This window comes from Ambystoma mexicanum, chromosome 4q (assembly GCF_040938575.1).
Source record: "Ambystoma mexicanum isolate Mex_15411 chromosome 4q, UKY_AmexF1_1, whole genome shotgun sequence".
Lineage (NCBI taxonomy): Eukaryota > Metazoa > Chordata > Amphibia > Caudata > Ambystomatidae > Ambystoma > Ambystoma mexicanum.
In genome coordinates, this window is record NC_090928.1 from 897,886,115 (window position 1) to 897,912,568 (window position 26,454).

The 26,454-nt window shown below is 45.5% G+C and overlaps 1 protein-coding gene across 1 annotated transcript in view; it reads right to left on the reverse strand.

Moving 5' to 3' along the window:
- PLEKHH2 (pleckstrin homology, MyTH4 and FERM domain containing H2) overlaps positions 1-26,454 on the reverse strand; it is a 1,974,292-nt gene that overhangs the window by 823,086 nt on the left and 1,124,752 nt on the right. Inside the window, exon 16 of the mRNA XM_069608462.1 lies at positions 1,094-1,273. Coding sequence (XP_069464563.1) covers positions 1,094-1,273 — 180 coding nt within the window. The remainder of the gene's footprint in view (positions 1-1,093; positions 1,274-26,454) is intronic.

The following is a 26,454-nucleotide window of genomic DNA, read 5'->3' on the forward strand; positions in this document are numbered from 1 at the left end:
TGCAGTATATGAACACCCTTGATAACAGCAAAAATTAGAAATCTCTATTCCGGATATGATTGTGCATGTTTAACACAATTCATAAACAAGTGTATATATCCAGCCTAATGGAAGTAGTGGCAATCTGTCAAAAGTAGCAAAGGAGCAGCATTAAGAATGTTGGGGACTCCTAATGCAGTATTAGGAGATAATGCAACCACCCTTTTTGCATGCAATGGCCAAGTGAAGCCAAATCTAAGCACCTTGTGAACACAGGTGAGGGTATTTTAGAAATGTGCGGCCGTAAATTAGTTAATTCACAAATACACAGCAGTCCGTTGATGAATTGTCAACACTCTCGCAAAATAAATACTAATCAAACTGCTGCTTTTCACAAGATTCCAATCTTTCAACTTGCAGGCGCAGTAAGACACCATGCAACAACATCCGGGTCCTGCTTAGACTAGCAGGGTAAACCAGAAATCCAGAACTGGTATAGGGATTAGCATATTCTAAATAGAACCAGTAGAACTATTAAGCACATGCTTAATAGCACTTCATGCGCTACCAACAGAACAAGGGCCGAAGTACACATGTGCAGCAATTTGACTGTTGCTAAAGCACTATGTGGTACCCTAGTTTGAAATACAACCATATGAGAAGACTTAAACAGCATACTTCCAGTCAGACTCTACACAGCTGAATGTGGGAAAAGTAACTAGTTGACAATGGTCCAGGTTTCATAGGGTGTGAAATAGGAGTTCCCAATGTTTACCTCTGATGAATGGCCTTCAAATGGCCTTCGTATGATTGATTGTCTTTTCCCAAACTGGTTTACCGATGTCATGCAAATGTGATATTCCTCTGAGGTTTCCTAAACCTTGCCGGGTGTGGGTGCCTCGAAGATGCCCTGACCACCTGTAAGTAACCTTGTACGGCTAGTCATATATGCCACTGGGTGGCAATCTGGGAGCACACAGAAAACTTTAGTCCAGCCCAGAGATTGCATCAACGTAGAGTTCTGGATTTTGAACACCATGGTCATATTTCCAAAAGAATACATTTTAAAATTTCACAACTATGCTCATTGACATTTTATAGATCGAAAAATTACCTTTTCATGTTTGGATCCAATGAGGAGGTAGGTTGGCCCTTGCTCTTGAGGATGAATAGCTATAGTGTGATGTGTTGATAATAAACTGCGTCCACTGGCTTCATAGTCTTCATCAGAATCACAAGATCTATCAACTTCTTCAACTTTCCCTTCCCATAGTTTAATCTGACCTAAAGGAAACTGAAAAATAATAATGATCAACTATTATGCAAAGGCAACTTTTTATAATAAATAATGTGTACATTATCTGTAAATGTTGTTCATTGCCGAAACGGGTAATTATTTTCAGGACTCTCAGTATGCAGCATAGACATTTTTCAAAGATGATCCAAGAAAGTATCATTGCTAAGGGAATGATATGGTAGAAAATGGTTTTACAAAACAAGTTTCCACGGTTGTATTTCAAGCAATAGTCTCCATCTAGTAACGCACTTGAAGATAGTCCCAATACACAGCTGTGAAACACTCCCTGAGACCATTCAGTAACTACCTGGCAGTGGCCTAAACTGTAGGACAACATCGCTAATGTAAACTGGAATCTCTACCAGCTTCGCCATCCAACATTTTGTCAGCCCTTTCTGACTGTTAAGCAATTCATGCAAGGAGGATTGGTGCTGTAAATGGAGAAAAGGGTCTAGAGCAGCATATCACCATGTTTGCCAGCACATCCTATAGAGATGAAAGGAGAGGAAGGAACACCAAAATAATACAACGGTGAAACATTCTTCCAATTGCCCATATAATGGCATTTTCCTAGTTTTATCAAGTATTTTATGTAATGCATGTGCGCTAGCTACTGTTTATAACGTCAGTACGTTCAAGAGTTTTAAGCAACTGATTTACTCCTTTCTTATCTTACCTTGGGGGTTTTGGTCCTCATAGGCCTGAGGGGATGGCAATTCTCATGTGCACCCACAATTACGAGGCTTAGGCGCCATAAGAATATCCAAAGTACCCGCCTTTTTCACTAGCGAGAACCCTCGTCTGACTGAATGTATGCAGTCTGCTTGATTGGTGGCAATTCAACACATTTTTATATAGATGTTGGGTGTCCACAAGTGCAATATCCCCATCTATACCATTCTGGGTTATCTCAATAGTCTGACTGTGTTTTCCAAAAAGAAAAGATGAGAGAATAACAAGAGGGACAGTCTTCGCATAGGAAACTGGCCATAGCAATGTTTCTTTGAATATACATACCAAATAGTGCAAGGTCATTTGTGAGTGCTTACCCATGAAGTTTGAAAGAGGGGCGCTTGAGCCTGATTGGTTAGAATCTTAAGATTTTTTTAAAGAAACATTATTTAGAGACACATGGTGGAAACATACTTAACAATCCTTACAATTCTGTAACAATCCTGAGCCTTACAAATTAATAAACAAACAAACAAATCCACATATATCATCATCAAGATAGAGCCATAATACATAAATACCTCCTTAAAATCAATGATGGCTCTTTAAGACATTATGACAAAGTAATTCCAAGTCATCAAGATAAGCCTTGCAGCCAACAGTAAAGCCAAAGAAACAAGCCTGCAGGTGTCCCCGGGAGATGGTCAATGCACCCTCTAGGCACTCCACTGGGTCCAAGTTTAGTGGAACCCCAGTGATGTGAATTTAACCAAATCCTGGGAGCAGAAATTGGATACAGATGGAAATTACCAAAACATGACAACAATTAGCATTTTCTTGGGCACATCTATGGCATAATGTGCTTGCATCACTAGCATAAATGTGAAGGGGAGAAGTATGCTCTGTTAAGATATAGATATAGTGGAGACTACCCTCCTACAACCGCCCTCATTCATCAAGTACTGCAACAGTGGGTGGTCTGAGGTTTATTTGGAAACTGACCACTCCAGTTGAAGAAGGCAAAATACAGTCTACAGTATTGAAACAGTAAGTTTGGGGTTTTCCCCAGGTTTATCCTGAAGACCTTCAGAGACACAGACACTGTGGAAACATCTCTTTCCATATACAAACAGCAGGATCACATCTGAGTCCCAGTTTAAGTATTTCCGCAAACCATCTGCATAGCATGGAGCCATTACTGTCATGACGCTGCAATGGTTATTATGGAGGGGTTGGCATCTACGGCTCTAATGTTTTGTTACGCTAGACCAGGACGTTTCTCACCGGTCAAGTCTTTTCCAATATGGTGCCCGCTTCTTTCGATTGCAGTATAGCCCGTTCAGGCTGGATATGCCTCACGTTGCAACCCTTCGTTTTCCTTTGGGTAAGACGCTGTTTTGCTCCCTTTCTTCTCCTCCTTTGCATGTTCTTCTGCCTCAAGCTTCCCTCGCTCCAACCCTTACTTTTTGCTGGCCTCTGCTCTCCGTCATTGTCTGTTCCTTTTTAATCCCTGTGCCTTTTATCCGTTGTTTGCCATTTATCCTGGTACTGCTTCCCTGAAGGTTTTCCTCAGGTCTTCCATCTGGCAGAATTCCACAAGATCCTTCATAGGTTTTTTCTGCCTTTAATGTTTTTCTTCATTTGGATCCTTCCTTCCTGTTTGCCTCTGTGGTCGTCATTGTCCCTTCATGTTGACGCAGTGGCAACAGGTGAGGAAAGACCCTACCTCTTCAGTGATCAGCTAAGAGGGAAGATCAAAGAAGCAAGAAAGAAACAAAAGGAATGATCATCAGACACAAAAGGTGAGAGATTACGCCAGCCAAAAACAGCAGTTATGGACCACCTACAAGAACTTGTGCAGGCTGTGCAAGGATTGACTGTAGAAGTCCAGACTTAAAAAGCTGAGAATGCAACCCTAAGTCAGATGTTGACAGTCCGGGAACCCCAGTCTAAAGACATACTGTTGGGATGGAAATGAGTCTATCCCACTCCCCTTAGGTGCTTTAAAGTGAGGTGAATCCCATACAAAGCTGTGTAGTGTACTAGGGGGGAAAGGACTGTGCTTAGAAACTCGGCACAGATATAAGATAGCATGAACAATAGATTCATAGATCTAGTGCGCGCATAGAAAGGAACGCCATTTTGCAATCATGGTAGATGCATAATCTTGCATGGCCGCGCAGCATAACTTTAGCTCTATGGAAGAACTCGACTAGGCTCAGATAATTAAGATGGAATGAGCCTGCACGGCCACTTCTCACAGACGCTTCCCTTTGTCCCTTCACTGTTACAATTACTTAGTATCACTGGGAGAAATGCGCCCTGCAAGGCTGCGAGACAACACCAGGGTCCTGGCAGTGCCCATTCATCGGAGCCAAACCATCAGCAGACCTCTACCCCCCACCCGGCCTACCCAGAGCCATGGCCCACACCAATGACCCGATCCACAAACCTATGCATTTTATGATAGTGAGTGACCCCAGCTCCAACCATAAAACCAATGGCCATAAAAAAATCAGAGTATGCACAGCCGTTTCACCTCTCCGGATAAATTCATCCTTTGTATTGCGAGGTACAGGGAGGGATAAATTAAAGATCAAAACGAGGGTGGAGGCCTTAAGTGCGAGGGGTGCGATATCAACAAATAACAGAATATGTGAGTCAGCAGGACTGTATTTCTTAATCCCTTCCCCCTGGCACCAGTCCCAGAGCCTCCCAGGTGCATGCCACAGTGATATAGTAGTAGGCTTAGTGTATCATAGCAGTTCTGATATTGTAACTTACGAGGGACCTGACCTTCACTCCTCGGAGAGATGAGCCCAGCTGACCCACATGGGAACTGACGGACGGCAGAAATGTGAACCATTCATAGCCTGGCATCCCCTATGGAGCAGGCCCATGTATATGGTCTTGCCAATCTGTGGAGATAGTTTTTACCTTATATTGTAGACGCTGTACTGTCTTTGAGCTTCTGATTGTACTAAGTTTGCCTAGAAGGTTCTCTGTATTCTGTACAATTAAACCTTGATATCCTTGCAAGCAATCTCGTGGCCTTTTTTCCAAGAGGGTTGTATTCTTTCTGACGTGAGCGTAAACAGGAACTTGCCTTCATTTGGTAACCCTGCCGACGTGATCCCAGCGTCCCCGTACCTGCAGAGGTATCCAGGTGGCCTCTCCGGAAGGGCAGCGCCCACCTAAAAAATGCAAAACCCTGAGTGGCCCTGTGGGAGCCGTCTTTGCAGAATCCTGCCTGCTCTTGGGAGCGGGGTGCGGGCCCAAGGAGAAGTGCAGGCCGTAGTTGGAACCCTGTAAATGCAGGAGTTCGGGTGAACACGCGCACGTGAGTATGGCCTGCAAGGGATAACAAAGTAGGGGTGGATGCATGGAGCAGAGTGAACAGTCTGAACACCCAGTGATTGAAATTGAGAGTATAGGTTTTGAACAAGTTACTGTGCAACAACTGAGGTGCAGCAGCATAAGCTTAGCCCCACTGCCAGACACACAGGAGAGGCGACTATGGGGGTTGAAACTGCCCTAGACCATATATGCAAGGCGCTGTCCCTGTATTGTGAAAAAATCAAGTAGTATCACAACCAATGGGTGACAGACTAGAGGAGGGGGAATTCCCCACTCCTGGCCAGATCAGGACTCCTTTGACAGAAGCGTGTTGGAACATAGGTCTACCTTCTTGACAGCAAAATATAAGGGGAGACAGTTGTAGAATAGAAGTGAAGTAGTGAATCTCTGGAAAATGTTTGAAGAAACAAAAGATGCAAAGGGGCAAGGGGCGACACATGACAGTAGTAAAGAGACAGGCGCAGGGGTAAATGGGAACATGGAGGGGGGAAAAAGGAATATATTGGCTAGCAACACGCCCAGCAGACGGGTATACTAATCCAACATATGTATCAGCAGGCATGTGGTAGCAGCACCAGCCACAACCCTACCTCCCCTGTATGTCTCACTTCCAGAGGTTACTGCCCACACTGGGGTGAGCGCACAAGACCTAGAAATAGCACTGGCATCTTCACAGACACAGAACGAATTAGCTATACTAAGAGCAGCATGTGATGTAACAAAGGCTGATACACCAGTGCCTCCCATAGGGGCACCAGTGCAACGAGCAGGGAATGAGTGGAAGTCAAGAGATTTCTTATTCAGAAAAGACAGCGCACTCATAAGAACCGTTCACGTAGATCGTGGAGGAGAGACAGACAGCTTGGGCTACGAGAATGTAGGGTCACAAAGAGAAGATGAAGAAGACTGGAGTGAATTTGATGATACCTAGGACAATGGGAAAGGGGGCGCAGAGCAATCGCCCCAGCGCACAGAGAGGTTAGGAAGTTTGTGGGACGGGAGACTGAGGCAGAGATTTGGCAGGATAGCATTAGCAAGGAAAAAGGGAAGTGTGACTAAAAGCAGAAAAGGCAAGATGAAAATGCAAATGCCACTGATACTCAAGGGAGCAGGGAGGCCCCACTATTTACCCATGGCACAGATGGACAATTAAGAAGTCAATTCACGGCGGGGAAGTGGATATATGCTTTTGAAAAGAACACAGCAGTGGTGCCCTTAGCAATAGAAGATATTCAAATCCTGTTAGTGGCCGCAGTTGAGGACCAAGCTGAAAATGTATGGGTGAAAGCGGGATACCCAGGAGTAACATTGAACAATGATGCCCAGGAAGATTCTTTGGTTTTATATTTATAGTTTGTGCAGATATTTAGAGTCAGTCAAACATTTGGAAGTGGTACACAAAGGGGAAAGATGAGGTTTCATTCCAGTATTATTGGTACAGTGCCCCGATTCAGAAATGTAGGTAGGGTTTGGGGAGATACATGCATATGAAGGGTATTCCTCCTTGGTTTGTTCTATGTCACATACCGGAGCAAATATAGTCGTCGTGGTGTAGACCTCCTAAGGCATTTAATGGGCCTCACATATGCTCCATATTTATTAACGGTCCCGAGCATTAGTGAGACCTTGTGGATTTTACTACTCAGTTTGTCTTATACTTAATTACCTCACTGGGCAAGCGCCAGGTTGGACATTTGATCTCCCACTTTGTGACCTTCCTCAGGGAATGAAATTAGAGTCTGCTTAACTTCTTGTATTTGCAACATATCCTAGAAACATATGTCTTTCGTAATTAATGTTGGAGTCAGGGTAGTTCGCAACTGGCATTTTATTTTCTTCCCCTTATTGTCCTCCATATTTCACGGGTCACTTCCTTTTTTCACCATCCCATAACAAGGGTAGGGAGAGATGCATTATTTACTGGTTATATAGAAACATGGTGTCAACAGGTTTTGTGGCAAGATATGCATCCTCTATACGAGGGCGCTCTTAGTCAACTAGTTAAGGTAACCTTTTGAGCGATCATAACACAGGGTAGGGGAAAGGGATCTAGGTAAGGTCATTGGGCAAGAGGTATGGGCCAAAATGAAGAGGGGATGATTTCTCTTTAAGGTGTGTTATAATTTTTTCACATAGCTTCAGCAGTTCAGAAACAGTTTTAGGGTTGTTCAACAGTAGAATTGGATTTATTCATTTTTAGATAGGGGGAGGCAAGCTCGTTCAGGGTAAAGTGAACAAGGTTAGTTACTTGTTCTCATTCTCAGTGCAGCTCCGTATTATATCAATTATACTTCACTGGAAGTCCTTCCTAATCAAAGTCGAGACATCCCTTGAACTAGAGGAATATGTCTGACTAGGCTTTGTCAATATACATTTTTTATTGGTTTGGTTTTTGGTTTTTGTTTGTGGTTATTTGTCTACTTTTTCTTTTACTAACTCAGGATGTACTCCGGGTCCAACCGGCGTTCTTGTTTTACATATGGCAGATTCCAATAGTCAGGTCAAGGATTCAGTATGATTGATCTCTTGGAACGTAAATGGTTTGAAGGATAATACAAAAAGGAAAAAGGTAATGTCTAATTTAAGACATATGAAGGCAGACGTTATACTTTTACAGGAGACTCATTACACGGAGATGGAGGCTATTAAATTTGAGAAAGGATGGGCGGGTCAGGTATTTTACTTGACATATTCTTCTAGTTCAAGGGGTGTCTCAACTTTGATTAGGAAGGACTTCCAGGGAAGTGTAATTGATTATAAGGAAGATAAACTGAGCTGTTGGCTAACGGTCAAAATCCAGGTTCAGGAAATGGAGATTATTTTATGTAATATCTATGCTCCTAATATTAATAGTGATTCTTTTTTTAATGAGCTGGGTCGCGGATGGCTAGACAATGCTGGAATGAACTTGGTGGTGGGAGGCGATTTTAACTTGGTGGTTGATCCCTTATTGGATATAAACACTCAAGTGATGAGGGATGGTAGGAAAAGGGACTGATATGCCTTGCAATTGATGATGAACGACTTTGCATTGTCAGATGATTGGAGAACCCCATGGGGAGGGAGTATACTTGCCATTCAAGGGTCCATGATGTCTACTCTCGTATTGACAGCGTGCTCACTTCAGGCGTCGTGACACAGAATGTTAGGAGTTGTGAAATAAAGGGAATAATTATATCCAATCATCCTCCAATTAGTTTGGATCTTTCACTGAATTATTCATCTAGTAAGGTACGAGTTTGGAGGTTAAATACTGCGATATTGAGAGATGATGAATTAAAGAAAATTCTTGTAGACGAGGCAGAGGAGTACATTGAAACTAATTTGAATGGAGAGGTTGGATCTGCAAATGTGTGGGAGACTTTTGTGTGTGATGCGTGGGGTGGCTATGAGGGTGTCAGGGATTAAACGGAAAAAAGGAGGAAGAGGTGAAACAACTTAGTGTCACAATTACTACTTTGGAAAAATAGCTTATGATGTCCTCTGACAGGGAGAAATACATGAAATTGATGAGATTAAAATATGATTTAAACAAGATCCATAGTGAGAAGGCCGAATTTGCCCTGCTCAGATCAAAATGTATATATTATGAAGGTGGGGAGAAATGTGCGAGGTTGCTAGCACACAGGTTGAGGATGAGAGAATCTACAAGAGCAATAGGGGCCATTAGAGGTAACTGGAGTGACCAGGGATACAAATGAAATAAACAAAGTTTTCAAAGCATTCTACATTATTTTATACAGGGAAACAGAATATTTGGATACAGAATTGTTGACCAGGTTCTTTGGCAGACTGAAATTGATCCACTTGACATAGGAGGAGAAATAATTTTTGGATTCAGAAATATCTTTAGAGGAAGTCATGAAAGCTGTTTGGAGTCTGATTGTGGGGAAATGTCCAGGTCAAGATGGTTTGCCATCAGAATTCTATCGGGAAATGCTGTACAGTGTTTTGAATCTAATGTTTAAAAATAGTAGATTATGGGGTATTTTACCACCATCCCTGTGCCACGCTACAATATCCCTTTTACACAAACTAGATCAACTAGAGTTAGATCTTGGAAGCTACAGGCCAATCAGTTTAATCAACTCAGACAGTAAAGTCTTATCTAAGATCTTATCTACTCGGCTGGAGAAAATCCTTCTAAGGCTAATTCACCCGAACCAGGCTGGGTTTATCAAGGGAAGGGTTTCAGCAAAGAATATGCAGAGATTATTGCTCACCCTGGAAGAATGTCAGAAAACAAAAATAGATTTGGTGGCCTTGTCCATGGATGCCGAGAAGGCTTTTGATAGGGTGAGGTGGGATTTCTTATTCTACACCATGGAGAAAATGAACTTTGGTTTGTATTTTCTAGGTTGGGTCAAAATACTATATAGTGGTCCAACTGCAGAAATAAGTATTAATGGACAGATTTTGGGTACATTTGTATTACAAAGGGGGACTCGTCAAGGGTGTCCTTTGTCACCTTTGCTATTTGTGATCTCGTTGGAACCCCTGGCAGAAGCAATAAGATCGGAAGTCAAGATTTTGGGAATCAATTACAATGGGGCCTGTCAAAAGCTTTGGCTAAATGCAGATGATTTGTTGGTAGTGGTGCAGGATCCTTCGATATCAATTTCTGAACTAATGAAGCTTATTGAGGATTTTGGTCAATTGTCAAACTATAAAATCAATTGGTCCAAATTGGAGGCTCTGCCCTGTACAAATTCTACAAACAGTTAATTAATCAAGAGTCTTGGTTTCAGATGGTGTGCGTCAAGAATGAAGTACCTAGGTATCTGGGTTACTAAGGATTTGAATGAAATGAGGAGTGTAAACATGGACTTGTGTGTTCAGAAAATGAGATCTGAAATAGAACGTTGGGCTTCTCTAAATCTTTCGTTGGGAGGCAAAGTTAGTCATGATTCCACTCCCGCTGACAAAATCTGTTTGGAAGTGTTTGAACAGCATGATCCAGTCTTTTATTTGGAATAAAAGGATTCCTAGACTGACATTATGGAAACTGCAGCTTCATTCTGACAAGGGAGGTTTTAACATTTTGAACTTTGATTGAAAGGTATCATCAGGCGTTCACTCAGAGATATATCCTACCAGTTTTATTTAAGGGGGATAATGAATGGGTCATTGCGGAAGCAAAAAGGGCAGGTCCCTTGGACACTTGGGCTATTCTCTCCACTACCAGTGCATCCCGAGTTGGCAGCTCGGTCTTGACAGATTTCCTAAAATCCACCTGGAAGGCTTATGAGGTTACGACAAAATTGAATACTGGAAAGACTGATGCCTCTTCAATCTGATTGAACCCACTGATTAAAATAGATAACAAAGTCATACTGTGGTAAAGATGGTTCACTGCTGGGGTCAAGAAAATTGGAGATTTATTTTTGGGATCGAGATGGAAAACTTTTTGGGAACTTAAATCAACTTGTCTGATTGCTCGTATGGTGAATATAGGAAGTTGAGAAGGGCTGTGAACTTAAATCTCTAGTCAAATATGACTTGTTGACTAACATCAAGAGAATAAGCAATAGTGATCATATGGCCTCTATGATGTACAACCTACTGAGTGGGTTCACTACAGTGGATACGAATATCTTGCAAGCCTGGTCGACGAATCTGAAAGAGGAGATGACTATAGAAAGATGGACAGATATATTTGGTAACATCAAAAAGATGTCCTTGAATATAGGTGAACGAGACAGGCAAGTAAAGATTCTTAATCGAGTATTTTGGACTACAGCCCGCTTATTCAAGGATGGGCTAGTGGATTTGGATATTTGCTGGAGATGTGGTATTGATCGAGGCTAGTTGGAACATATGTTCTGGGAGTCTTTTAAGTTGAAAGACTTCTGGAATGAGATTGCTGAGGTAAAGGAACAAGCTACTTACCTGTACCTGTTGTTCTCCAGCATGGGTCTGGCATAGACCCACATGCTCATGAATTCTCCCCATCGTCAGGCTGGGAATGCTCGGTAAAGAAATAATCAGTTTCAGTTTTGTTTCTGAACTGTCTTTCTACTAATAACCAATCACTGGTCTCTGTGTCATACTGCCCTTAGCCAATGACTGCCCTCTTCCTAAGCCCCTCCCCTGGCAGCCATCTTCAGATTTGGTAACAAGTAAAGTGGCAGTAGGACCAAGAGAAGAGCCGCAGAGGGGTTGGCGGGAGGGTTCCCATGTGAATCCATGCCAGACCCATGCTGGAGAACAACAGTTACAGGTAAGTAAATTGTTTCTTCTCCTACATGGGGTCTTGCATGGATTCACATGCACATGAATACAAGAATACATAGCAGTACACACATGCACAACCACAGGAGGTGGCAAGGCTCAACATTAAGCAGTTCAACAACTCAACATTAAGCATCTCTTACCTCCTCACCAGGCTCACCTTCAAGCGAACAGGTTGCGCAGCACTGCTTGGCCGACTCTGTACTCCTCCCTGGAATCCCGGTCGACGCAGTAGAATTTCGTGAAGGTGTGCGTCGACCTCCACGTAGCTGCCCTGCAGATGTCCAGCAGGGGCACACCAGACAGGAACGCCGTAGTAGAAGCGGTCGCAATGGTCGAATGGGCTCTCCGGTGAAAGTGCATGATACAGCCGGAGAGCCATCTGGAAATGGAAGCCTTGGAGAGGGCCTTCCCTTTGTTCACAGGGCCAAAGTTCACAAACAGCTGTGAGGTCTTCCGGAAACTCTTTGTGCGGTCCACGTAGAACTTCAGCGCTCTAGCCACATCCAGCGAGTGCAAAGTCCTCTTAGCCGGCGACGAAGGCGACGGGAAGAAAACAGGCAACACCAGTCCGACGGCACCTTGGGCATGAAGGAGGTGTGCGTCCTCAGCACTACCCTCGTCTGGTGGAATGTCATGTATGGCGGTTTACACGAGAGGGCCTGAATCTCTCCCACTCGTAGTGTGGAGGTGATGGCCACAAGAAACGCTGTCTTCCACGACAGGAATTTCAGAGGTGTCGAATACAAAGGCTCAAGTGGTAGACCCATGAGCCTGGTCAGCACCACGTTGAGCTCCCACGCTGGGGCCAGAGCCTTCACAGATGGGAACGAGCAGAACAGTCCTTTCATGAACTCCTTCACCAGGCGGTGGGACCACAGCGATGACCGCCCCAGAGTTCTGGTGTAGTGGAAGATAGCCGCCAGATGAATTTTGATGGAGGCATGGGTCAGCCCCGTCTTGGCCAGTTACAGCAAGTACGGCAGCACTTGAGGGGCCGTAATCCGTAGAGGGTTGATCTTCTGTGCACGGCACCAGACAGAACCTCTTCCACTTACGTTCATAGCACTTAAGAGCCGATGACGCCCTGGCCTTGGCAAGTACCTCCTTGCAGTCCGCCGGGATATCGTAGCCTCTAAACTCTAGTGCTGCAGGAGCCAGGCCTGAAGGTTCAGCGATCCTGGGTCGTGATGCAGGATCGCACCTCCTTCCTTGGCAAGAAGATCCGTGTCCGTCGGAAGCTTCACTGGAGGTACAGAAGGTCCAGGAACTATATCGACCTCGGCCACGCCGGTGCGACGAGGATCATCCTGCACCGGGACCGTCTGGGTTGACTGATGAGTCGCAGTAGCAGCTGCAAGGGTGGGAATACATAGAGGAACAGGCCTTCCCAGGGGAAGGAGAAAGCACCCCCCATACTCCCCGGCTGGGGAAACCTGCTGACGAACCTCCGGCACTTGGTGTTCGTCGCCGTCGTGAACAGATCGATCTGGGGACAGCCCTATCGTCAGAATAGAAGATCTACTTGATCCTGTCGATGCTCCCACTCGTGGCAAGAGCGCAGCTCCCTGCTGAGTGAGTCGGTGACAGTGTTCTTCACTCCTGCCAGGTTTAAGGGTACCAGGAACATCTCCTGGGCTATGGCCCAGTGGCACAAATCCTGCGCTTCGTTGGATAGAGCTGGAGATTTGGTGCGCCCCTGCTTCCGGATGTAGAAAATCATGGTGGTGTTGTCGGTGAAGACCGTTTCCTGATGCGCTGGGGTCTGGAAGTCCATGCCTGCCGCGAGATGCACGCGGGTGCCCCACCATCGGACCGCTTGACGGAAAGTGTCGTTGAGGGAGATCTTGTCTTCGAAGCTTCCCAACACTTGTATCCAATGGGCGTCGAGGAATTCCTGCAGTGGCCGCATCCGCAACCTGCACAGACGCATGAGGTAGATGCATGATGACATCATGCCGAGCAGGGACTTGATGGACCTCACTCTGGCTAGTTCCATGGTCAACAGCCGTTGTACCTTGCCCAGGAGGGGCTTTATCCTCTCCTTCGACAGTGAAGCTAGGCGTGTCACCGTGTTGATCCTGACACCTACGAATAGGGCGTCTTGCGATGGCACCAAGCAGGACTTTGCAAAGTTGACCGAGAACACCAGTTCCGTGAGCAGGCGGACGGTCCTCACTGTGTGGTCGACGGCGAGCTCCCTTGACTTCACTCGGATGAGCCAATCGTCCAGATAGGGGTAGACGTGGATCTCCTGCAGGCGCAGCCGCGCTGCCACCGGCGTCAGGCACTTGGTGAAGACCCTTGGCGCCGACTTCAAACCGAAGGTCAGTGCCTTGAACTGATAGTGCCTCCCCTGGACTTCGAACCGCAGAAACTTTTGATGTCCATTGTGTATGAGGATGTGGAAGTATGCATCCTCCAAGTCCAGCGACGACGGGAAGTCCCCTTCTTCCAGCTGTACCAGCACGTGTTGAAGGGTGACCATCAGAATTTTTGGGTTCTTATGTATCTGTTAAGGCGGCGGAGGTCCAGGATAGGCCGCCAGCCACCGGTCTTCTTTTGGACAAGGAAGTACCGCGAGTATACTTCAGAGCCCTGGAGCCTCTTCGGGACAAGTTCTATTGCGCCCTTTGCCAGCATCGCTCGTAACTCCAGAAGTAGTTGTGGGATGTGGTTTTCTTTCCTGTCCACCAGTGGAAAGTCTGGGCACTTCCTGTGGAACTCCAGTGTGCTCGTGGGCCAGGGCATCCAGCACCCAACGGTCGGTGGAGATGGATTCCCACGCGCTGATGAATTTTGCCAGCCAGCCTCCCACCGGGGTGCTCTGGTGGGGGCCCGACATCACGGACAGTTCAGTCCTGCTTTGCCGAGGCCTTGCCCCCTTGGGCCCCTTGGCGACGGCAACAATGTCCACGGGCCTTGTTGCGGCCTCTGTAGGAAATGGGCCGCTTGGCGGTATGACAAAGAGCAGCCGCCGAATCATTTGGAGGCACCTTGGGACTTGCCTCTGGAGGTCCGAAAGGACGGCCTTCGCTGATGAAGTGTGGCCAAGGCACAGGCCGTCTCGGTGTCCGCCTTAATGGCCTGTAGTGACTCAACCACTGCCTTGCCGAACAGGTTGTTCCTGTCAAAGGATATGTCCAGTACTCTGGTCTGTACGTCCTGACAGAAATCGGTGGCCCTGAGCCACCCGCACCGGCGAAGGCAAACGCTGTTGCCCATCTGGCAAAAACCGGTGCCGGCGATGTCCATGGCTACCATGATGGCGTGGTCAGAAGGCACCTCGCCCTCCTGCAGGATTTCAAGGGCCTCCACTCTCTTGTCGTCTGGGAGGAAGTCCAGGAGGGGGGCGAGTTTAAATCACAGCTCCCTATCGTAGCGGGCCACGATAGAGAGAGCATTGGCTGCCTTAATGGTCGTCGCTGCCGACGAGATGACCAGTTGCCCCATGGCATCCAGCTTCTTCCCCTCGCTGTCCGGTGGGGAAGTGGAAGTAGATGCCGTCGCCCCAGCCAATTTCTTCTTGGCCGCCGCAGAGATCACTGACTCCGGGGACGGCTGCGCCCTGAGCACATAGGAGCGGAATCTGGGGCCCGGTACTTCTGATCATACCGGTCTCTCTTCGCAGGGGCCGTGTACGGATTCTTCAGAAGGGACAGTCCCTCGTCCAAGATATCGTCTAACAGTGGGACTAAGAGTACAGTCTACCTCTTGGCCTCTCGTAGCTGATAAAGGAATCCTTACTTCCTTCTTCTGCTTTTCGGGGCATAGTTGGAAAATCTCTGAGGCCCTGTCGATCATGGTGTGGAACGAGTCAATTTCGTCAGGAGGGGAAGTCCGTGGAGGGGGCGATGGGAGATCCGTTCCGTCCTCTCCGCCGTTGTCCGTTCCCGTCGTAGCCGTCTCAGTCTCTGTCTCGTCCCTCGGAGGTGGGGATGGAGGTGAAGGATGGAAAGGTGGGGGGATGGACTCGCCTCCACTTGGTTGGAGGGCTCCCCGAAGTTCCAGGCGCCGCTGGATCGTCCGCTGGCGGTAAGGGCAACCTTGTCCTTATCTCTGTGCACAGGGTTTGGAGTGCCAGCAAGATGTCTTCCGACCTGTCCGGCGGTGTTGGTATCGGTAGCGACGGGGGTTTTTCCTTCAGAGGCTTCTCCGGTTCCTCGTCAACCTGCCGTTCTTTGTCAGCTCCACCCTCGCTCTCCACGTCCGCCTGTTTGGAATCCTTCCCGCAGGCCCTGTCCTCGTCGAACCTCTTGTACAGGACCGCCTTGACGATCGACAGCTCTTCCTCGGAGGAGGTATCTGAGTCCGTTAGGGCTATCGCACCCCCCCTTCTCGGCCCGGGGCTTCACAGGGGTCTTTTCGATTGGCTGGAAAGAGGATTCCCTCCGGGATGGCAGGGTAACACTAGGCCTGGAGGTCGTCTCCACTGGGGTCGCCTCTGCAGGCTTCGCCAGGGACGCCACGACTCCTTCAATCGAGGTCTTAGCCGGGTGAATCTGGGCCTTCTTGACCTTAGACGCGTCGGAGGCCTTCACTGTGGGGGGGAGGGTCACCACCTCGCTCCCCTTTGGCTTTCTCTGTCGGAATCGGTTGGGGTTTCTCCCGAAGCTTACCCGGGTTCTCCGACTTCCTTTTCACCGAGCCGGAGGGTTGGCTTGTGGTTGACGCATCGGTGACATCGCACCCGGCCTGGCTGCCGAGGAGCCCGAACCAAGGGCGCTTTGGTGCCCGCAGACTTGTGGTGCTTTGCCGTCTGTTGGGTCGCCGGAGCGCCCTCAAAAGTCTTAGAAGACCGCTCAGACTTCTTCTTCTCAACTGCTGCTGGGCTCTTCGCCTCCAGCCAGTTAGCGAGTCATGTACGACGGTCCTTCATGGTCCAGGCGGACATGTTCTTGCAGAATGCACAGTCCTCCTCCATGTGCGACTTATTGGAGTGCAGGCAGTAGAGGCACCGGGAGTGTTCATCTTCCTTGAAGACGTTCTGCAGTCCACATCCTGGGCAGATCCTAAACAGCTTGGATCCAATGGGCGTCAAGTCTCCTTTGTCCTGGGCCATGTCCACGCGGGGTAGGCCTTAAAGATCTTCTGGAATCATCCAAGAAGTGAAATTCGATGAAATAAATCGCCGTTAAGGGGCGTAAAAATTTTCAAAACGGGTCCCCATTAATCGGAAGAAGAATCAGTGGAGCTTGAGGCTTGAATTGACCGAAAAATTGGAGTAAAACTCTTTGAAAAAAACGCAACACGCAGTAAAAGCTCAAGAGCTATAGCACGAGGACTCCCAACACTTGAACGTGTGGTAAAAATCTGAAGATGGCTGCCAAGGGAGGGGCTTAGTTAGAGGGCAGTCATTGGCTGGGGGCAGTACGACCCAGAGACCAGTGATTGGTTATCAGTAGAAAGAGAGTTCAGAAACTAAACTGAAACTGATTTTTTCTTTACTGAGGATTCCCAGCCTGACAATGACGACAGGGAATATTCATGAGCATGTAAATCCATGCCAGACCCCATGCTGGAGAACAGAGTGTTAAGAAAAGACCTGGAGTACGACATTCATTCTGGGGGAAATCAGCATATATGAGGATTTGAATACACAACAAATCACTCGGGCCTTGAGAGGGGCTGCGGTTGCGTAGAAATGGATTCTACGTGATTGGAAAGCAGATAACTTTTTGAAATGGAGCAATTGGTTGGAGGACATGTACAACATTTGTAATATTGAGAGGGTGGTATTTGCATTGCAGAAGAAGGACTCTCAATTTCAAATAATTTGGGGAGCATTCCTGAGCTTGGAGCTGGTTTAAGAATGTTTCTTGAGAAGCCGTCTACTGCTAAGATAAGTAGCGTCTTCCATTTTCTTTTCATGTTTATATGATATTGTTGTACGATTTCATATTGATTATAATTGTGGACTTTGGAGTGATTTGAACCCTAGTGTTGTGCATAATAGAAATGTGTTTTAAATATAAATTAGTGTTAAGGAGGGTACGCCCCCAACAAGGCAAATGCAAGAATAGAGGCAGTGTGGGCTGAAGGAGGACAAGGATAGTGGGGCAACAGCCAACTATTTTCGGGCCACAGTGCAAGGAGGACAGCAACGAGGCGAGGTGGGTACCGAGGGTCAAGGGGAGGTGGATTTGGAGGTCCAGGGACACGTGGGGGGGAGCAGGGCAGTGCTGGACATGCGGGAGGTGGGGGCACATCTCCAGAGAATGTCAGCAGAACTACGGCCATCCACCCCAAGGGAATCTCCAAAGGCCACTTCCCAGAATGACTTCAATACCCTATGAGATCCATCAAGCTTACATACAGCTACCCCTGCAGGTTCCCGGCCCCTGCCAACTGCAACACCCGCAACAAACAGGTCAGCATTATCAACCCTGCACTAACATGCAGAAATGAAGCAACAGGAATTAATGCCTTCAGCAGGGCACCTAGTGGCACAGTAGCCCCATTTCAACGTGCTACCGTGTGTGAAGGATTCCAATAGGGCGTCACATACCAGACCAGGGCCTACGTCCTTAGCCTTAGATGTAGCATGCAATTAGAATGCTTTTTCTTTATTTTCTACGAATTCGAATTGAGCTGATACCCAACCCGTCTCACACCCCCTTTTACAAATACCCCGGGTGACAATGGACCAGGAACCAGGCCGGTGGGTGTTAACACAATATTTATTTATTTTAACTTCAAAGAAAATCACAACATTTTTATATTGGGCAGCAATCACCAATGGGGTGATAATTACAACGTACACCACTGAATAACACTTGGGTAACCTTCTACAGGAACATATCCAAAGCACAAATGAATAGGAGCACTTTTTCAATTAGGATAGATAGCACCTGAGTCAAGGTTTCCCCCTGCAATGTTACCGCAAACCACAATTAATCTAATTCTGAGTGGATAGAAAGAAGCAGCATGGAGGTCAGGGATATGAGGCAGCAAACAGAATCAAAATCCAACCTATGTGTGGTTAAATAATGAGGTACATATGTTTTATCACAGTTTCAGGGATGTAATATCACTAGCAACTATAAAACAATGTATCACAAAAGGCATACAGTTCAAAAGCAATTTGAAAGCGAGACCCCCAGTGCAGTCAAAATCACACATGTAAAAGTTGCATTTTCACCTTTTTCAGTTTTAAAAGTCAAAACGTTTTTTTTTTTAAACTGGTGAAATACACAGAATCAGAATGTGGTTTTTAGGCTGGGGAATAGATGCACATCACAAGGATAATATAGAAGTGAAAGAGTGACTATATCTGGATAATTGGTTGAGATTTTCAAGGTGAAAGAAATTTGGTTTTTGGTAAAATAAAGCAGTTACAAGAGAAAATTGGTTTGGGAAGAAAGGCAAGTTTTACTTAAACTAAGTTATCAAGACTATACTGTTAAAGAAAGGCACGGTACGCTCCAAGGTTGGTTCACGCCGTCAACCTTTTCACCCCACGTTCAACTTTATGTGGGAATTAATTTGATTATACAAAATATGACTAAGGACTTATGATCTATGCAAAACAGAAATGAATAGAAAAGTGGCGCTAATGCTGGGAGATCAAGGACAGGGTGCACAGAGAATTCTAACAGTCTCAAACCAGTTACCAAGGTATGAATAGGATTACTTAGAAAATAGGACAAAGACAAAGTATCAAGATAGAGTAGACTATGTGTGGCTATGGGATGGGGAAATACTCGCAATCCGCACTTGAGTTTGGGGATTTGAGATAGTCAACCGGGTTCTGGACTCAAAAGTTTCTGGTCACAGCGAGGCTGCTCACCTGACAGCAAACAGCTGGGTAAGTCTGGTCACTGGATGGCAAGGATACAGCGGGCATACAGGTAGTGGGCAAAAAGCCTGTCCGGTCACAGGATACTTCCCAAAAGGTACCACAGCTTTCCCCCTTTGTTATTGAGATTTTAGTGGGGTTTCTGGATCAATGGCCTTGCTGGGATAGGGTCAGCAATGCCTTGGCCTGGCAGAAGGGTCTGGAATCTTGCAAAAGTGGATCTGGAATGTCTGGATATGCAGGCGCTGGAAATTCAGGAGAGAGTGTGTGTAATGTGTGTCAGTCTCTCTTATAAGACGGGTGACATCACAGAATTTATTGTTGGGCCAAACTAAGCTAGACCTACCCCCAAGAATCGGATAGGTCAGCCTGTGTTGGTCGCCTCCTCAAGGAGGGGACTCAGTTTAGAGTGTTGTGTTTTATGAGGTGTAAAGCCATCCCACAGTCCTATTTGCCAAAAATCCATCTTAACATAAATCACACATTTGTACAGTTGTGGCATTTTTACAAATTACATAAGCAGATTATATATTTCACGCAGAGCATGGCAGTCCAACTCTCCAGTTTGTAGGACTTTGTTTCGCCCTTCTAATCGTTTTTACGTCATTTTCTATGAAATTATTTTACCTACAATTCTATAACTTTATACATGTGTATATATTATCATAAGGCATGTGAGTATTAAATGTCAACGTGGCATCATATACACTTTCCTCAAAATATCCAATTCTTTACCATTTCTGTCCCCAATATGCCAGCGAATGCTACCATGTATTAAACTAAAGACACCAAAATTGCATCTAGATTGTGAAACGTTCACATTACTGCATTGTTCAATTTCGGAGATAAAGAGTCTTGAAATCTATGAATAAAATAGTCTTTGGACCCAGATGGCCAGAATTGTCTTCCAAATAATGGCATAGCTTACAAGGCTGCTCTGGAGTTGGTTTTGAAGCTCCCCAGTAGAAGTTGGGGAGAGGTGTTGTTTCAAAAGTCACACATAGGCGTTCCAGAATATATTGTGTCAGCCTGGAGGACAGACAGAAATCTGACGAGCGTGTGATATTTCTTTCGCTTGGTCATTCAAAGTTTCAAAAGGCACACTTATGGGTAGGGCGACACTCTTTAAGGTGATGCCACTCACACGCTTTTTCTACATACTGCAGAACGCCCCACTAGCCATACCGAACTCTGAATTCATTCGGGTGGAGCGCCTCCTCAGGAAACTGATATGGAAAGGTGGGCAACCTTGTATTGCACTGACTACGCTACAAAGGTCCATTTGGGAAGAGGGTATTGGAGTCCAACACCTTAGGTCCTACTACTGGGCTAGCCAGTTAACAGTGGTCAATGACCTCCTCCACGGGGATTGTCAACTCCCGCATATCAGAGCGGAGATACCCATCATCCAAGATACCCTGTCACTCGGTATAATGTACCAGACCCTCCCCAGGCCCCCCTCACAAACGATGTCAGCACATACCGCAGTCATCTGGAGGCAGGCACATACCCACAAAGGCTGGGGGTATAGGATTAGCCTGGCGCAACCACTGTGGCACAAATATATGCTCACAGAGGTACGGAAACTTGCTGCTTGGGCCCGGTGGGTGGGGGCCGGGATAACCACAGTAGGGGATATTATGGCTGATTGGTCCATTCTTCCATTCGAGGCACTGCAACAGAAATTCGGAATTCCTGCAGCAGAGCACTATCGCTATACGCAACTGACACACGCCCTCAGTGGACACCGACAGGCACTCGCTGATACACCAGACTGCGCACCCCTGGAACACAACCTATTTCCACAATACATCACCACTAAGGTCACAACTATTTTATATAAAGCCATTAATGCATTTGCCACCCCGGAGTTGGTCAGCCTTAGAACTAGGTGGAAATGAGATTTTGGCAATATAGAACCAGAGGACTGGATTCAAGTTCTTATGCACCCACGCAAAATTGCAATAGACTCCAAAATTAGACTGGTACAGCTCAAAATACTCCACAGGGTTTATTATCCCCGCATGGCCCTGTTTGGCTGGGAGCGGGCAGCGGATCCCAACTGCTTGAAATGCCGGGGGAGGAGGGCACTTTTCACCTCCTCTGCGAATGTCCCTGGATTAGGACCTTCTGGACGCAATGCTGTCAAACATTGACAAGGATCCTGGGGCGCAATAGCATTAGAACCTGCAACAATGTTACTGGGGTCCCAGACGAAAAGATCTCGAATAAATGGGAGGGTATCTTCCTATCTACGGCAATGGGTTTGATAAAGCGTGACATCGCACAGAAATGGGGAGCCCCGGAGTGTCCGACCATGGCTCAATGGTCTACCGAAATGGACATCTGTGCGACGAAAGAACACAGAATTTATACAGCACAGGGATGCCCAGCAAAGGCTGCCAAGATTTGGGGAAGATGGGAAGATGGTGCGAATTGAGAACCTACGGCACGAGGGGGGAGGGCGCATACGAGCGCATTATGGAATACTGCAAGAAACTATATAACTTAAAGGATGTGTATGAAGTGGCAAGACAAGAATAGCTCGATGAACCTATTATGGTGGTGGGGGGGCGGGAGGGAACTTGTTGGTATGTTGTATGAATGTTACAAAATCAATAAAATGTGTTATTAAAAAAAATGTTTCAAAAGGCAACAGTTAACACATGGGTGTCTCGGAAATCCCTTGTAGCTCCTGTTGGGGGAAGCCTCCAGTCCCCAATTGTCCCTTGAGCCATAGTAGAAACTGTTTGGCTAATTTTCCAGTATAGCCAATGCCTTTATTTCTTTATTTTATTTAATTTTGTTCTGGATCAGAAGCAAGTCTGTAGAAATAATGCATCCCATATATGTTTCCCAGCAAAACCCCCTTTACATTGCTAGGCAAGGACAGGGCCTTGTTCCAACATTACACTTTTAAAACAGGCATTTTTCCTTAGTTGCATTTAACAAGTGAGGAAGTCTGCTGGGCTGACCATTTCAAAAGGTTTCTCTTCCTTCTGACTTCCCAACATTGTTTTGCAGCCCTAGTCAGTTTCACTTATACACCAATCTGTTTAAGACAGAAGTCCACTGAAATGGACATATGCCCTTAGAACTAGGTTTTATTTTGAAGCAGAGATTTTGTAGCCCAAAAGTCAAGCGTTTTTCTGTGCGGCTGAATGTAAAGCTTCTGTTGATTTCCTGGATCTGGTCTGACACAGCCTGTTATTCAGGGATAATGCTCTCTTCTGCTGGAGCACAATCTGGAAATGGATGGGCATGGCAGGGCTTCACTGATAAAAGCAGAGTAATGTAGAACAGATGAGCATCAGAGCGGCATCATTTTAAATGTAAAATATTTCGCTTTTTCAATGGGAGACTTTGGGCTAGCAGCAAAGTTTTCACTCCACTTCTATAGTACACACCAGAACACACCCTGGCAGCCTTTCTCGTGGGTGTTCCCTGTTTCGACTTGCCCAATGGTGTTTGGCAAAACAGTGCAGCCATCATTTTGTAGCTGCAAAAAGCAGTTTTGATGCGAGGCATTGGTGCTCAAAGGAGCCAGTACAGCCATTTTGCTGTTAACTGCTGAAGTGCAGCTTGGTTAAGGATGGGAATTCTGAAGAGTGGGTCAATGTATACCACAAATCCCCCCACCCCCGACTCTTCTGAAACTTCTTGTCGAGGGAGAGTAGGGCAAAGTGGGGTTCATCAGGTGGAGTCCTTCTTCCATCAGGGAGCAGTACGCCACAATCCTCCTGTTGTCTCTCGGAGTGTGGAGCAACACCCACAGCTTTCCCTTAGGTCTTTCTTTGCGGTGTGAAGCGACACCGCCAGATTTTTCTTTGATCTTTCCTTTCCACGTCCCGGGGAGGTCCTCCTTGGTCTATGAATGGGTGGAACCAATATGAATCTAGGGAATAAATAAGAACCGGTTACTATATTTTCCCACTGACTGCCTTCCTGGAAGGTTGACAGCAGTGGGACACACATGCATTGCAATCATTCCAGTTCTTAGACGATAAAGACAAATAATCACTCACAAGACACAGATAACTATTGAATTTACTAGAATTTTGGGGATCCCTTTCATACTGACAATGAAGAAAAATACCCCTGTTAAATAATTATACCTATAAATCTACCTGTTCCTTTCTGGTTCTTCTCTTTCTTGTTCTTATTCTCCAAATGTCTCCTCTATTTGACTTTCTCTGGGCTCCTCAATCCGCTGCAAAGTATATCTGGGGTGACAACTTTTTAACTGATTAATATGCACCCATTCGTCTTCAGCCAACTCTCCTTTGGCGATGCGGATTCTATAGGCGACTGGTGAAATTTTATCTACAATTTCAAAAGTATCACACCAGCTGGCGAGAAATTTCCACTCCTTGTTCTGGGCCCTTTGGAAATTGTACAAGTAGACCTTGTGTCCTACTTGTTATTCCTTTTTGGTTGTTTTTAAGTCATATTGACTTTTCTCGATTTTTCCAGACTCCACTGAGCGTACGCAAAAGCGTGTTGAAGGGGTTTTCTTAGATTCTCAACATACTCATGTGTTGTGGAGGCGTTTATCAGTGTCTGCTCTTGTGCTCTGTTGAGCAGATGCTGAGGTAGCACCATCCTTCGCCCAGTCATTAGCTCAAATGGAGACATCTTGGTCGCAGAAGAAGGTGCAGATCTGATGGCCATCAGGACAAGCAGTAATCGGATGTCCCAACTTGGCCCGGAATCTGCCACAAACTTTTTTAGAATGCTCAAAATGGTTTTGTTGTACCTCTGAACTCCCCCACTAGAGGACAGGCGGTATTCAATGTGAAGTTCCCTTTTTACCCCAAGTATCTCCCACATCTTTGTCATTACTTCGCTGATGAAGTGACTACCTCGGTCTGACACAATTCTGTGGGGTAGGCCAAAACGCGAGAAGATGTGGTTGATCATCAGGGCAGCTGCTGTTTCTGCCTTGCAATTTGGGGCCGGGAGACATTCCACCCATTTGGTTAACAAGCATGTTACTGTTAACATGTACTTGTCCCCCCTAGAAGAGAGAATCACGGGCTCAATGAAATCTACTGGTAAATCTGACCAAGGCAGTCTCATCCCCCTCTTCTTGAGGGGAGCTTGGTGTGTGAGCGAAGTTGGCTGAAAATGTGCACACACAAGACACCCCTTCAAGTATTAGTAGTTTATTGGATATACGTATAGCAACAAGGCTTTGTATAACACTGCACATAAAATTTAAATTATCACAAGAGAGGAGTCCATATATACATACATCTAAAAACCCAGAAACGCTGGGCTTATTTCAAGCAGTTAGAAATTTCAACAACATGGATATAAAACCATACAATATGACATATTAAATTAATGTCATTTCCTTGCATAAAAAATGACCATAAAAATGGTATTTCATTCATCATAATAGAATTATTATAAGCTTTAAAATACATCATACAAAGTAATATGAGATTCACATTCAATAAGCAAATGAGGAATAGTCTTGGTCACTAAATTGCCACATAACCGACAAAAGGTATGCCAGTATAACTGTCCATCGATTAGGCGATAGAGCCACCATTACATTAAATTTAATTAGAAGGTAGAATTGAAAGATATGTGGACTTGGATAGGCTATAATATAAAAAGGTGGTGAAACTCTAGAAATTCTCTCATTACAAAATCACGAGTAGATTGCATATTCCCAATGTGGCGCATGTTATCCATGAATGCACCAATGCGTAACTTGTTTTTTAACTATTGTTTTACATCGCCAACTGTATAGGTAGCACTACCTTTTCTAAAGCCAATGCGTATGAGTCAATTTTAACATACCAATTGTACCCATAGGGATCGCATCATCGAGACCCAAAAAGGCCTTCATATAAGGATCAATGATGCTATCCGTGGTAACAGTAAGCAAACGTTCAAATAGCAAGACACATTGCGCAATGTAAACATTCCAAATGCCTCTAATATTAAATTCAAGATACAAGTATTGTACACTAACACTGGGGAAGACGAAACAATTTCCTGAGGAGTTTTGCTTCAAAAATAATAATTTGTTTCTTGTAATGATGACCCCAGATGACGATAGCATAAGATAGTATAACTAAGATCTTTGCATTGTAAATGGAAAGAACAGTGGAAGTGCAAAACTTGCTGTTCCGTCCGATAAAAGCACTAAGTGCACATACGGATATATTGCATTTCCTTTTTAGATCCGCCCAATGAGGGTCCCATTTCATTTTATCATCAAATATGAGGCCAAGGTTTTTATATGAGGTTACTTGTTCCAATGGTTTGGCAAGTAGAGTCCATACATATTTTTTGGGTTGTAATTTCTTAGAGAAGACCATAATTTTGCTTTTTGCAATATTCATTGTGAGACCATTGGCTGCTGAATATGTGGCCAAGGCATCCAACATTAGTTGGAGACAAGCAGGAGTGTAATCTAAAAGAACAAGGTCATCCGCATAGGCCATCCAACCTATGGTGACGTTCTTTATTTTAATGGAGTTAGCAGCATGGATGGTGAATGCTTCGCACATGTCAGCTAGATAGAGATTGAATAGTATGGCCGCAATCATGCACCCCTCTGTTTGACGCCGCAAGATGTTAATATAGGTGTGGAGAGCTTTCCCAGTGCATTTAAACAGACTCGAACAGATGTATTTTCGTGAAGAAGCATTAACATACGAAGTAGGCTGGGCACAATCCCCCAGGCATCGAGTTTCCACCACAGAGTGTTCAATGACATAGCTTTGAATGAGCAGATTGTGCAATGTGCTCGATTTTTCTCTGAAACCTATTTGGTTCTGGGGCAAGATCTTATTATCGGATATCCATTTATTCAGTTCATAAAGAAGAACTTTAGTGAAAATATTCGAGGTCGAATCAAGCATGGCTAGCATACGGAAATTTGATGGCACATCCCAAGCGCTTTTTTATGGACAGTCAGAATATTACTAGATCGCCAAGAAGGCGGCAGGGTTCCATGATTACCAATATATGTAAAAAGAATATGTAAAGCAGCACCCCAGGTCGGGGGGGAGCTTTTAATAACCAAATTGCAGATGCCATCAGGGCCAGCAGCACGAGATGGTTTCAATTTTTCAATGATTGTGATGATGTCAAGGACACT